The 13,739-nt window shown below is 42.8% G+C and overlaps 1 protein-coding gene across 1 annotated transcript; it reads right to left on the reverse strand.

Moving 5' to 3' along the window:
- Positions 1 to 452: 452 nt before the first annotated feature.
- On the reverse strand, positions 453 to 11,820 carry LOC147901847 (ubiquitin-conjugating enzyme E2 variant 1C-like). The gene is made up of 4 exons (XM_087374507.1): positions 11,447 to 11,820; positions 11,021 to 11,160; positions 10,786 to 10,911; positions 453 to 1,232 (listed from the first exon to the last, which is right to left on the reverse strand). Exons 1-4 carry the CDS (start codon positions 11,475 to 11,477, stop codon positions 1,092 to 1,094), a joined length of 438 nt encoding a protein of 145 aa, XP_087230633.1. The 5' UTR covers positions 11,478 to 11,820; the 3' UTR covers positions 453 to 1,091.
- Positions 11,821 to 13,739: the final 1,919 nt, after the last annotated feature.

Genomic DNA, 13,739 nt, shown 5'->3' on the forward strand with positions numbered 1-13,739 from the left:
GATGATGCCTTCACAAATATTTGTTTTAGATTTGCTAAACCAAGTAGGGGAGCCAAACACATCGCTCCTGAGCTACCCAAGCAAGGCTCTACAACCAACAACAGTAGAAAGAAACCACCCACAGGGCTAGGTACAAAATGAAAATACCCAAGCTACCCACACGGCGCCAAGCTCCTATAAATGACATCTGACCGCCCACACAAGGCAAGGGCAAGGCTGACAATAAAATTTGATCACCCACACAGGAATCTGTGAAACATTTGAAAGCTTTAAAAATGAAAATCTCCGTCGTCCAAAGATTCGTCAGCAACCACCAAGACCGCAAAATCTTCAGCTGTCAGTGCTTCTAAAACCAAGCATGCCTTTGTTTCTTGTAGGATACTTTGCTAAGTGACCTTTTCCACAGTACTCTTTAGAGACAAGAATTTTACCAAGAGAGATCTGTCATTCAAAATTCTCCTTCCAACAATGCACCCTCCATCCGTTACAAGATCGACAGAATCGATCTAACTAATGTGAGCCAGATGAAGTAACCTTTGCCTTAAGATTCTTTATCACAACCACCTGATGTGAGACTCCTAGAACGTGATAATACTGTTAAAGCTCAAAGAAAGCAACCTCACTGGACAAATCCCAGATTGAAACTAATTGTTTAACAGAAGCTTATAGTGGTATTGTAAGGAACAAGAACCCAGTCATCATTGCTTCAATCTTTCACCAAGATGCTCTGAATGTGTAATAGTAATAAAATCAATGGGGTATTCCCCTTCTCAAATACATTATAACACATCACAAACAGGTCCTTGCACAAGTACTTCCCATTTTATAGGTGTAGCAGACAACCATTGAAGCGCAACTATCAGCCCTCCAGTCTTCCACAGCCTTTGAAGGTATAAAATGCCACACTATCACAGTGCTTTGCATTACCATCAACCAAAAAAAAATTGGATGGATATTCTAATAAATTACAGATTACGTTAGAATCACACTTTCAAAAGTCCACAACTCTGACCAATCAAATACTTCAACATTCTTCCCTTCAAGTTGACCCTTCTTGGACAAAATTGCAGAAAAAGAGTCATCAAACCACACTAAAAGGTACTCCCTTCAGGAGGCTGTGGCAACTTCCTGTTATATGGAGCTGCCATCTCACGCTTCAGCTCCGTCAAGACCTTTTCCATGGTATATTCTGTGTGCCAGTTGGCAAGTAGCGGAAAGTGCCTTGGTTCCACCTGCAAGATAATACCAGTACCACATATTCTCATAAGGAACAAAAGATTACTGAAAAGTGGAGGCTTATCCTCAAGTTTGGCATCATTAGCACAGACCGAAACACAAGGACTTTTTGTAACCTTACAAAGCTTCAGCCCATGACTGTCTCTCCACAATGGATAGGCCAAATAATACAAAATCCATACTCGCATGATCAGCACCCAACAGCAATTGCAAAACAGATGTGTAAATGTTCAAGCAGTATATAGCTTAGCTCTACAGGGACGTGACACTGCAGCTAAGCATTTCCAGTAAAAAGTCAATTAAGGTGGTAAGTTATCCGTTGGTGCGGCAAGGCATAAGCTTCCCTCGATATAAATAACTTGTAAACAAACATGTGCCGGAGAATACGCCCAACCAATGAACCCATCTATCTTCTGCCTGGTTGGTCCCTTGTAGCCAGTCCAAAGGGATAACTTTGTCAATCTGTAAGATGCATCTGCGAGTGCACTGCAATCCTAGGTGATGACGCGATGCTCCACTGAAGGCAGCTCTCTGAAGACTATCCAGACACAAACTATCAAGGCCAGTCCTCCATCTGAACCTCTAAATATCCTGAATAGCCCATTGGACCACCTGTTAAAACAGTATGAAGCAAGTGGGAATACACAGGAAGAATAATAGTGGGATCCTAGAGGAGGTAGCCTGACTGTTCATAAGGACAAGGTTGATGCAAGGCTAGAGCAGCCAGCGGTATGTGAACATACTAATTTTAGGTGAAGCAGTCTAAGGTAGAGGCCATGTGAAGATGGTGATAGCAAGGAAAGTTACGTTCCGACAAGATTATGGGAAAGGCCTGCTGCAAATACATAAAGTTGTCAGACTCCTTACCTTGGTGCATGCTTCACCTCCATTTTGACATTGCCTTCGTTTCTTCTCTCCTTCATTTCCAGCCATAGATCCAATATAAAGAATCACCCTCGAAGCCTGAGGTTAGCCAAGCACCAACCCGCATCCACATCCACTACCCGTGTCCCATACCATAGGAGTCTTGGGATGTTCAGATGGACCAGGGCATAGGTCTGTTGTGGGTCCCAGTATCCCAAGGAAGTCCTGTTAAAGAGCAATCTCAACATCATGTGCAAATGCTAATATGTACTAACACCTGAGAGTGCCTGAGAGAGAGAGAGAGAGAGAGAGAGAGAGAGAGAGAGAGAGAGAGTGCTTCTGAGAGAACTGAGGGAGCCTGTGAAACGAAGAGATAAGGGAGTCATAGAGCCCATCTGAGCCGAAATCCACATGCAGCAGCCTCATCCTCAACCTTCATCGCATCTCCTCGAGCCACGGATTCTGAGCTCCACTGCCAGTCTACTCAACTATTCCAATCAGCACCAACGCCTCCCACGTCTGCGACAGTCTTCTGTTCAAATAGCTTCTGCCTCGAGAGCCCTCTGGCCACTGACCAGTGAGCTATCCACCTCCATCATGCCTGAGCCATGTCGCCACGACAAGAGCTCATCCCACACGCGCCACGGTGTCCCATGTCCAATCTGCCTCAGGCTCCGCAAATCTGTCTGCAGCTCTGCCCCCGCCTTCTGTGCATCTAGCTACATGCCGCCAGCAGTGCACAGCCTGAGTGTAGTGTTCAGTCTGCCTGTGGCTGGGACACCACGTGACCAACTGCAGTCTGCTCACATGTGCCAGAACATCAGGCTGCTCCTGTCTTCCTTTGTACTGCACAGTGCAGTCCCCTACGCTGTCCTGCAGTCCCAATCTGACAATCTGGACCTGCAGTCTGCAGTCTGCCTCTCTAACACTGACAATCTGACACACAATCTATCCTGTGCCAGTCTGCCCTCTCTCCTCCCTCTCCTTTCCTCCCTCCTACTTGTCATGGTATTAGAGCTTAGGTTGCCTTCTGCTGAGGCTTCCTCTTGCCCATTGCTGTGGATCTTCACTCCAGCCTGTAGAGCTTGTTCTCTTCTTCGGTTTGCTTCAGAAAGCTCCTAAAACAAAGCTACTGTAAGGAAGTTTTGCTGTTTTGAATCTCGTCCATTACCCATGCGTGATTTGTGAGATGAATGAGAACTAAAGGTTTTTGATAGAAAAAGAAGAAAGAAGGATATGTTTACGTCTTCAAGAGACCTCACGGGCCTATGAGACAAATTGCAAAACCAAAAGAGATAAACGCCAACATCAGAGAATCTTATAAGCTAGCTATGGTCTACTATGAAAAAGATAATCAGATTGCATTTACATCAGTTAGTTTAAAACTGAGAGTCTTTGGGTTTGGATTTGAAGTCTCTGATTAGTGCTTTTCCATCTTGGTAAACAGCCCATTTCCTTCCTTGCAAGTGTCCTTCACTTTGGTCAATTTTGTGGATTTCATCTTAAGCTGAGTTGGAGTGACCTCCTCCAAGATCCATATCTTGGTACCTCTTACCTTACAGGTTTGCTTGAGAACATGCTTCTTGTCATCTTGTCGTTAAGAACTAAATTGGCTTGTGCCCCTGTTGGACGACACAAATTATATCTTTCAAGTCCCACTCAATCTGGGGGATTGCTTTTATAATATGATCAATCTTTTCTGTCGTGCTCCCGAGTCCCATCATGCCAGCGCTCGGGCAGTCTTCCTATGTACAGACTTCGGATATTAGCAGCCCTTTTTTCCTGTTCTTGTACTTGTCCATGCACGTCCCATGTGTTGATTTTATTGTCATCATTGCTGTCATTTCATGTTTCACTGAGTTGAGCTTAGTGGTAACCATGCCCTGGACTTTGGTTACCAACTGTGGTGCAGGTGCTGCTTCATTGTATATCTGCAATACTTCTTTGTGTGTGAGAGAGAGACAGGAGAGAGAGAAAGAGAGAGAGAGAGAGAGAGAGAGAGAGAGAGAGAGAGAGCTGGTAACTGAAAAAGCCCACCATCCTCCTCCTCCAGAAACAGCAGCAAAAGAGTTCACATCGTGACACACCAGCTTTTTGCTCTGTTTTCCTCCATGCCGCTTCGATGCCATCAACCATGCCATGTCACAATTTCCGGCAGTCTATAGCTCCCTGACCTCCGCACCCACTACATCTAAGCTGTTCCTCCTGACGTGCCTCCAACTCGCAGCATGTGCCCCAGTCTTCCTGCACCATCGTGCAGCTGCCCAGACCGCTTGCAGTGAGCTCTCAAACGAGCGCAGCCTCCAGACGCTGCACCGCATCGCACCAGGTGTTGCTTGCTGCGCACTGTTTGCACCCTAGGTCCCCAACTACTGATGCACTAGGCAACGCAGCAGCCACCACATCTCTGTTTCAAGCCTCAAGCTTGAGCCCAAGACCACATGGCACTCATGTCCCCCAATCATCTGCTAAACAGAAACAGACTGTCACTGGGAACACCTCTGATCCTGCACAGTCTGATGTACAGACAAATAGCAATCAGAACAATATGACAGTCTGACAGTCTGCCCTACAGTCAGTCACTGCACAATCAATCAACTGCAGACAGCCAGCTAATCAACTGGCAGTCAAATGTCAGTGCCACATCATCTGTGCCACTCAGCAACCATGTCATCAGTGCCCTGTCAATAGCCATGTCATCGTGCCATGCCATCATCTACCAGTACCATGTCATCAGTGCCACATCATCAACCACATCATTAGGCACATTGTGCTCCAGAAGCACAGTTAGCTCTTGCTGCACATGACACCGTGTGCCACATCAGCACTTTTTTTTTCTAGCTATCCCTTGCATGTAAACTGAACTGCCATATCATCAAATTTACATCATGCTTTATGATTTCTTATGCTTGTCTGACGGTGGTTTCAGTCATACATCAGTCCTTCAAACCCCAGGGGCCAGAATCATCACCTTGAGGGAGTTGAAGAGCAATCTCAACATCTTATAAGCACTAACACTTGAGAGTGCTAAAATAGCCCTTAGGATTTTCATGCGCTAATCCTTAACCTAAACGATCATGGGAAAGTTGTATATATTCATTATTCTCAACTAATACTAGTGTGGAGGCTTTTATAAGATCACATCACAATGTTTTGCACAGTAGCTCAAAATAAGCCAGCAATAATTTACCATCATTAGAGAGTAGCTCGTCATAAAGAATGAATGTCTTTTCAGCTTTTAGATTCAAACTTTGGCAAAATCAAGGCATGACCTTTATGGTTCCAAGTTTGTAGGTGTGGAGATAACGCATTACTTCCCTAACGCTTCAGACTTGCATAGTTGAAAAGCAAGACATTGCGTTACAGAAGGGGTGCTACTAATGTGGTGGCAGATGCCTTGAGTTAAATGGATGCATAACTCTCTGAGTTTACTAGGATCTAGTTTGAATTCTTTCTATTTCCAAAAGGAATGTATGTGCTTGATCAATATTTCAGCCAAATTTCGCTGCACGTCCAAGTTGGGGCATGGCCAGATGAACTGAATGGTTCAAGGTCACAGGAAACAAAATATGAGATAAGTCTTCTAATTGGAATGGCCTCTTGTTTTGGAAAAGAAAAGTCTGCGTGCCAGATGTAGAAGACATGAGAGACAAAGTTATCACCCTTGGTGCTAGACATCTTGGACGACCAAATGCTGACAACCTGTACGGAGGTGCGTTGGAGGCATCTGCAGAGCAATGTATGGCATTGATGCAGGAGATGTTTGGCTGTTTGGCAGCACGTGTGCCGTGGCATACAACTGTACAGCTGATTTCACACCAGCAAAGCGATGGCGGTGCAAAAGGTTGACGAAGCGCTGACAATTGATTTCTCAAACTGACGATTTCAGCAAGCACAAGCCTGCAGGAAATCTGGCTGGATGCCAGTTCTAGATGCTAAGTGCTCTAATACCAATATTTGGTATGGGAAGCAATGGAACAAGCTGGAATAGGGAGCAAATGACAAGCTGAGGGAACTCAAATGTACTTGCAAATGGATAATGAATATACCTTTGTAAGACTAGAATAAGTCCAATCATACAAATTTACAATTTTTGTTTTTGTAAAGATCAAAAATCTACAAAGAAAATAAAAGAGAAAATGAAAGAGAAGAAAAAAGAGGTAAACAAAAACTTTTATGAAAAACAAAAGGAAGACATACTTAGCAAGCAAAGCAACACTTAAGCAACACTCATGTCGTCATCAGTGCCCAAGCATAAGCAGCTATACTGGGTTTCTAAAGACCCACGGAGTCTCTTGGGCAAACCCAGTGCTTACTAAAATACGTCAAAAAAACAAAAGAGAATGAAAACAAGAAATAAAGAAGAAACAAAGCAAGTGACTAAGCAAAAATAAACAAGCAAGTCAAGAAACAAAAACTTCCAAAAAACTAGAAACTCTCTCTCTCTCTCTCTCTCTCTTATTTAAAACATAAAAGCTAAATGGCCCTTTACACTTATGTATCGTTTCTACAAAAAGGCAAAAATACATTTCTAACTTAGAAAGCACAAGTATACTCAAACAAACTCTCTTTTTTGTTTTCAGCTTATGTTCAATCATTCTAAAAATGGATAATGAAGTTCGTTCAAGAGTGCCCAATATATGGCCCCAAAATCAACTAGTTGACTAAGGACTAAAATGTCCTAAGTGAACTAGGTGTACTAGGACTAAATGTCCTAACTAGCCTACAAGGCCATACCAAGGCTAAGTGCTAACACTTGTGATCTGGTGTGCATGTTGATATCATAATCGGGTAGAGTGTAATCCCTCTATGCTTCTCAATTTGACAAAGAATGAGTCTCCATAACTCCCAAGCCTCGGTATGCCTGCTCTCACCATTGCCAGAATGAATCCCAAACACGTCTCTGTGTTGTGGTATACTTTGGCACATACAGCTCAATGAAATCCTTTCTACTTTCATGTTACCCACGCCACATATAACACAAGGTTGCCTGATATATTCCGTTAATGATCCCTTCCCGACTGATCATACCATTGATACAAGTCCTGTTCAAGTGTGTGAAAAGACAAAAATTATCATTTCTTCCCTTTGCATTTCTACCCCTCATGTGGTGTCACCACTGAGTGCATAATCTTCAAGTGTAATATTGAAACTCAATCTTTAGCCTATCCTCTTCCAAAAAATTTGCAGATTGCTTAGTAATCCCTACAGTTCTTTCCAAAGCACACCTTTAACATATAATTTAATCCTCCCAAGCCCCTCAATGGCTTACATTTATCACGATGCCAGTGAATAAACAAGGCTAGAAACAATAATGCCAAGATACCTACCAAAATACTATCTTGCTACATGGAAGCATGAGACCATCAATCAATGATATATGATATGGAGCATGTACAAATGCGTGCATTTTCTATTGCACCAGTGACCATATGGGCCAAGATGCTTGTATATATCCAGATAAATACTGGAACACACCCAAGTCATCCAAGCAAAAAAAAAATGAACAGTGTAGATGACCTCATGATTGTAAGTCTGGTGACCTTCCTATAGGTATATTTTGAAGTTCTCTTTTCTTTATCTTCCTAACACATGGAGTATTGCTCTAATACCACATGATGTAACAATAAGGAAAGCATGAAGTAAATCAACAATGAAGTGATCAAAAGGGTATTTATTCAGTTGAGAAGGTTGTTCATGGACATAAGATGGAGTGTTCTTGTCCACAATGAACGAGAATATTCTCATGGACTCCAATGCAAGGCGTTGGATATCAAAATTACCTTTCAAAATGGTGTGTTTCTACTAGTGTATGTGTGTTTGTCTACTAGGCAACCATGTAAAGTGGTGGGTCACCACATGGTTGAACATTTCTCAGACCCTGCTCGGTGCCTCTAGGTGAGCATGGATAACCTGGTTATCAGTTCAAACGCGCCATCTACCTCATTTAAAATGTTTTAATGGGCTTTTAATTTTGGTATTCGTGTACACACTGCTTATCTCCACCTACCTGCAATGAGTTGAGAGGTTGACTGGCGGTGTGCAAGGACTGTTGTATCGTCTGTACATCTGTATATATTTATGGCAGGATTCCAGGTCCATACATTCTATTAGGAGAAAACAGTGCACACACATGGGTATGTTTGAAGCTTATGCAAAAGGTTTTGCACGAATGTATACAGCCATTTCTTCGGTGGCATACAAGAATAGTAGCAGTGGGTGCTGATGACAATAGAGGGGATGCTATATAGGTAGGTCTCACTAAGTATCGTGGATTTTCTGTTTTTCAACTTGCTTTTGTTGGGTCGCCAGACCATGCCATGTGTCCACACTGGGTTGGACCGGGTGCGAGGGGTCCCACACCCTCGCCCATAGCCATGCATGCTCTCTCCCACTCTCAAAAAGAGCGGGCAGGATATAGGAGAGGGGTCTATTACCCTCTCTATATTCAAGGACATCAACAATTCCCCATTGCTTATGGGGTTTGTCCACCAATGACACATGTCGTCCATTGCCACAATACCCTTTTGTATACTAGCCACATGAGCGGTACCAAGGGTGATTGGCCCAAATCCAACACCCCCTGTGGGCCAAGCACCATCAAAGGTGAGCTGACCAAACCAAAGGCCAGCCCAACCAACAAACCTGGGGGACACGAAACTGCATGGGGTAGGACAAACCAAAGTCCTCCCAAAGTGCCAAACACGTGTCACCACCACAAGAGGCAGCTGGTGCATCGCCGCCCCATAAAGTCGCACTCAAATATCTGCCCTTCGCAGCAAAGTCGCACTTTTTACATTCTGCCGCAAATCACGACACCTTCGCAACACAGCTGTTGGGTTGCCAGAACATTTAGAAAACAATCACTTAGTTCATAAGTAAAGAGGGACGTTTTTAATCGAGGAATTTTTTTAGTTGAGGGGTGTTTTAAATACCCCTTAAATGCACGTAATACATAGGGTTTCTATGTAGTGCACCCCCCTAGGTTACATGGTAGAAGGTTGTATTAGATGTGATTTAGAGATTCAAGGGCTTGATTGAGAGATCAATGGAGTAATTTGTGGATCTAGAGGTGCTCTTCCTTGGGCACATGCATTGTATCAGTTGCCCTCATAAGAGCTCTTCTATCATGAGTATGCTGAAGATAAAATCCACTTCTAAATTTTTCCTGAAGAAACAGATTGCAAAATGAGGGAGAGGAGATAGTGTTTGACACTTCTATCTGTATGAGCACTCCAGAAATGTTTTCACCTTAACCAGACGTGCATGTAAAGCTCACTGACAGTTAATGAAAATTAATTTCTGGGGAAGAGGTACTTCGCCTAGGCTTTAAAGCATTCTTTCACTATTTAGGAAAGTTACAAAGCTCAGTAAGAGGACCCCTCCACCTCCCCTTGTAAGAAACGAAAAAGCCATCTGCACACCTCAGTAAAGAAAAAAGCTATTTTGGCTCTCCTTCGCTCAAAAAGATCCCGATCTCCAGCTTGTTTGATCCATCCCTGCTCATATTGTGAAACTACAACCAATCACACATGCTCAAACCTGCTTCACTTGCCATAACTGCATAGATTTGGCATTCCAACACACATACGCCCAGCAATCTTCTAGACACCAACCATCCTTGCGACATTTGCAAAGGAGAGTATATCTGAATAGAATCTGATGTTACTAATCACACAGGAAACCCAACGATCCATACACCAAAAATAGATTGAATGCTTCAAATTGAGCAGTACTTGTCTAAACCTGCATAAAAAGTTATCGCCAGTATATTGTTGCATTTACAAGATAAAGTGAATTGGAGCGTGAGCATTGTACAGCAAGAAAATCTAGTTTTTAATCCAGAAGGCGTTCTAGTTGGAACATACCTGAGCTTAAATCTTTAGATTCCAGGAGAAAGCAGCTAGAGAACCAATGAAATATTCAAAAGAGCTGCTTGAATACTTAACCACACAAAAGCCTTAAAAATTTATCATGCTAAGACCATTATGCAACTTTTACAAGCCAATGCCTTGACATCCAGCTTCATAGCTCAATTTTTAGTGCTAGGGCACTACACAAATTTACATATACCTTTGTAAGACTAGAATATATCCACACAGAAAATAAAAGAGAAGAAAAAAGAGGTAACCAGTGCCCAAGCATAAGCAGCAATACTGGGTTTCTAAAGACCCGCGGAGTCTCTTGGGCAAACCCAGGGCTTACTAAAATATGTCAAAAAAACAAAAGAGAAAGAAAACAAGAAATAAAGAAGAAAGGAAGCAGGTGACTAAGCAAAAATAAACATGCAAATAAGAAACAAAATCTTCCAAAAAACAGGAATAAAATCTCTCTCTCTCTCTCTCTCTCGATTAAAACATAAAAAACTAAATGGACCCCTTACACTTATGAACCACTTCCTACAAGATGCAAAACTACATTCCTAACTTAGAAAGCACATCCATACTCAATCAAACTCTCTTTTGAAACTAAAAGAAAAACGGGCTATTCAGCTCCCAGCTTTTTGCTTTCAGCTTATGCTAAACATGTCTAAGGCCAATACACCATAGATAAAAGACTTCACAAATTTACATAGGCCAATATTTATTAAAAGTATCTTTTGCCTTTGTGTAGTAAAAATGCTTTTGGGGTTATCTCCAGACAACTACACCATTCTTTGCAAATTGCCAAAGCAGCTGCGCTTACCATTCCAGTGTCTTGATGAACACAGGCCATATTTATCCTCGAGTGAAACTTGACACTGGGGGCCTTTTCTGGATAGTCTTTGTCGCAAAAAAGCTTCAGCTGGTAAATGCGCCCTTCGTGTACAGACTGTCGAAAATAGGAAGCAAAAATTAGCAACCACTACAAATTCACAGGATGGTCCAAGTTTCCTTGCCCATGTCGACATTCATAGCTCACTGATTTAAGCGAACCTTACGTTGTGAGGCCCGATGATCGTCCCAGTCCAAGACCGCATAAAAATATCATCTCCATCATCCATCCCATAACTGACGGTGCCATCGCCAATCCCTTTTTCGCCTCTTTCAAGTTCTTCCAGCAGCTTGAAATTTCGGGGAACTGCAGAGCATTTCCTAGAAACTTTCACTAAGAGCAGTTGCACCACGTTCCAACAGCATCACAAATCAAACCAACACAAACAACGCAAAATAATGCATTCCCATACGCGTCTGAAGACCAGCCACAAGTAAGAGAGTGATTCAGAGGTTCTTCAAAGCACCGACATATCCGCCCAACAAAAAGCGTGTTATATAGTGAGGAAAAATGCAGAGACCCTATCGCTATATTTGCTGGTCATATACACGATTCTACTCGATTTCTTTAGCACCAAAGAGAGGGCACTGACCAACGACGTTGCTTTTGCCTCCTGATGCCATATCGCGTTGGTACGAGATCTATGGAATATGCCGAAAGAGACGGAAAACCTCAGCGAGAAAGGCCCTGGAGTGAGCTCTGAAGCAAAGGAAAAAAAAGAGCATACTAGCAAAGCGAGGCGAAACCAGACAACATAAATAGGAGAACTGTCGAGGTATCGACGAAGGGAGCTCAACAGAAATCGGAAAAGGGATGAAAATTTTGCACCCAATAGTTGGAGCACTAGAATGTTATCAAACTTTGCTCCTAAATAGAGGGGCTATGAGAGAAAAATAATACTCTATTTAGAGAAAATCATGTTTTTTTGGCACATGAGAGGTTTTACACGCCATTCCAGTGCTCAAGTGGCAATCAGAAGGCCAAACCTTTTCCTCACCCTTGCAATCGGCCTGCACAGGCACGTAAGGGCCACCAAAGATCCAGCAACCAATGAAACCTTTTCCTCACCCTTGCAATCGGCCTGCACAGGCACCTAAGGGCCAGCAAGGATCCAGCAACCAATGACAAGCTACTATCAGCCTCACAGAACCCTCCCTAAGCATTTGCTCGTAAATCCGGCAGATTTCGGCATGCTTCAGACAAGCATGTGTCCGTGAGAGAGACACCTTCGGGTAGGGATCTTTGAAATGGAAATGAACTGGAGCACCTAACATGTGCCCAACCTATCTCACCCTAGGTATGAAGGCAGTCGGATGCCTCGTGAAGGATAATCGGACTACACAGGCACACCACTTTCGGGTATCCAATAACAACAAATGTAGAACGTTGCTTCTCAGACATCAGCATGAGCATGTGCCAACAACTCCAATCAGGTTCGACACCTTCAGGCAACCATTTGCCCTTGATTCCGATAGCATCCAATCTTACCAAGTTTCGATCTTGGGGTTCGGAGAGACAAGCCAACTATCCACACTAAAACATCGAGTGGCCTTGGAGTGTACCTCAACCCACATGCCCACTCACACTCACTCAGAACCATCCATCCCCCTTTCCCACATTCTCTCCATGAGCCCAATATGTGATCTCATATCATCCGCAAAGCACACCCCTAGCATCTTTGCTTTGCCTCAATGATTGCCTTAGTGATAATGATTGGAACCTCCACTTAGAAAGAGGACTCTCCAACCATGTTAACTTCAAGGCTCACACCCTTGTGTAATCCAGGTGCATACAATGCCAAGAAGCCTTGTGGATGAGAATAGGTATCAATCGAGTAGCAATAGAACCTAGGTATGCATAAACTTTAACCTTAACAAAAGATAGCAATCGAGTGCTTTTAATCTGGGTACATACAATGCCAAGTAGCCTTGTGGATGAAAACATACGTATGCACCTTAACAAAAGATAGCAATAGAGTGCAACTCTTAGTCGAGAGTGATAGGTGTTGATCATAACTAACTCAAAGTTGAACCTTTATCCTAGTATTTTATTAATTTTTAAAGGAAAAAAGCGAATGAGTAAAATGGTGGACATGAGATGCGACACAGGGGTCTTAACGGACCCGATCCTCCCTGCAAATGTCAGGGGTGGTGCTTTATTATTGATTTCAAGATGTTCAAAGCTGAAGTACAACAAATACACAAATAAGGCGATACAATAACCGATCCTCATTTTACAGTGTATAAAATATTGTTACATATGAATATAGGTATTGCCACCCTTCAATCTTGCGTCCATCTTGGATTTCTGTGCTCCCTCGCATTTACAACATGCATTAAAAGAGAGGAATGTTGTAAGAATTCAGATTGAAAACAAGCAATTTTGAATGGACAAGCAATTGAAAATATTTATATGATAGTATATAATGTATAATTATTATAACCACACATAGTGTGGCGGGGAGGCGGTGTGCTTCCTTCCCCAAAGAGTTATAATTATTATAACCACACATAGTATGAAGGGGGAGGCGGTGCGCTTCCTTCCCCAAAGAGTTCTAATTCGAGGGAACGGGCCGCCCTTCCCTAGGTGCCAAGATAACGCCAAGAATATTATCGCCAAGGATAAGCCTCACAAATGGATAAGATATTGGCATATTACCTGAATGTCAATAGTAGTAATCATAGTCCAACGCCAGTGAAATTACTACGAACAATATGCTGGGAAACATTCAAATTATCATTGTCTTTTGGTGATTTCTTTGATCTTAGAGACAATATCTTGAAAACTTGCCAATGTGAGCCTGAGAGGATCCGCGTGTGTCCTTGAGCGGGATGATTCCGACGTATAGTAGACTGTGGATAGCACAAATTGATGGAGTCGAACTT

This window comes from Dipteris shenzhenensis, chromosome 5 (assembly GCF_047967505.1).
Source record: "Dipteris shenzhenensis isolate YYH24624 ecotype China chromosome 5, Dip_SZ_1.0, whole genome shotgun sequence".
Classification (NCBI taxonomy): Eukaryota; Viridiplantae; Streptophyta; class Polypodiopsida; order Gleicheniales; family Dipteridaceae; genus Dipteris; species Dipteris shenzhenensis.

Excerpts from the sequence above, each read along its gene's own strand:
- LOC147901847 (XM_087374507.1), bottom strand. The coding sequence starts at position 11,477 with ATGGCATCAGGAGGCAAAAGCAACGTCGTTG. Across the intron at positions 11,161-11,446 it reads AGGCAAAAGCAACGTCGTTG|TTCCCCGAAATTTCAAGCTG; the intron begins GTCAGTGCCCTC and ends AATGCTCTGCAG. Across the intron at positions 10,912-11,020 it reads CGATCATCGGGCCTCACAAC|TCTGTACACGAAGGGCGCAT; the intron begins GTAAGGTTCGCT and ends TATTTTCGACAG.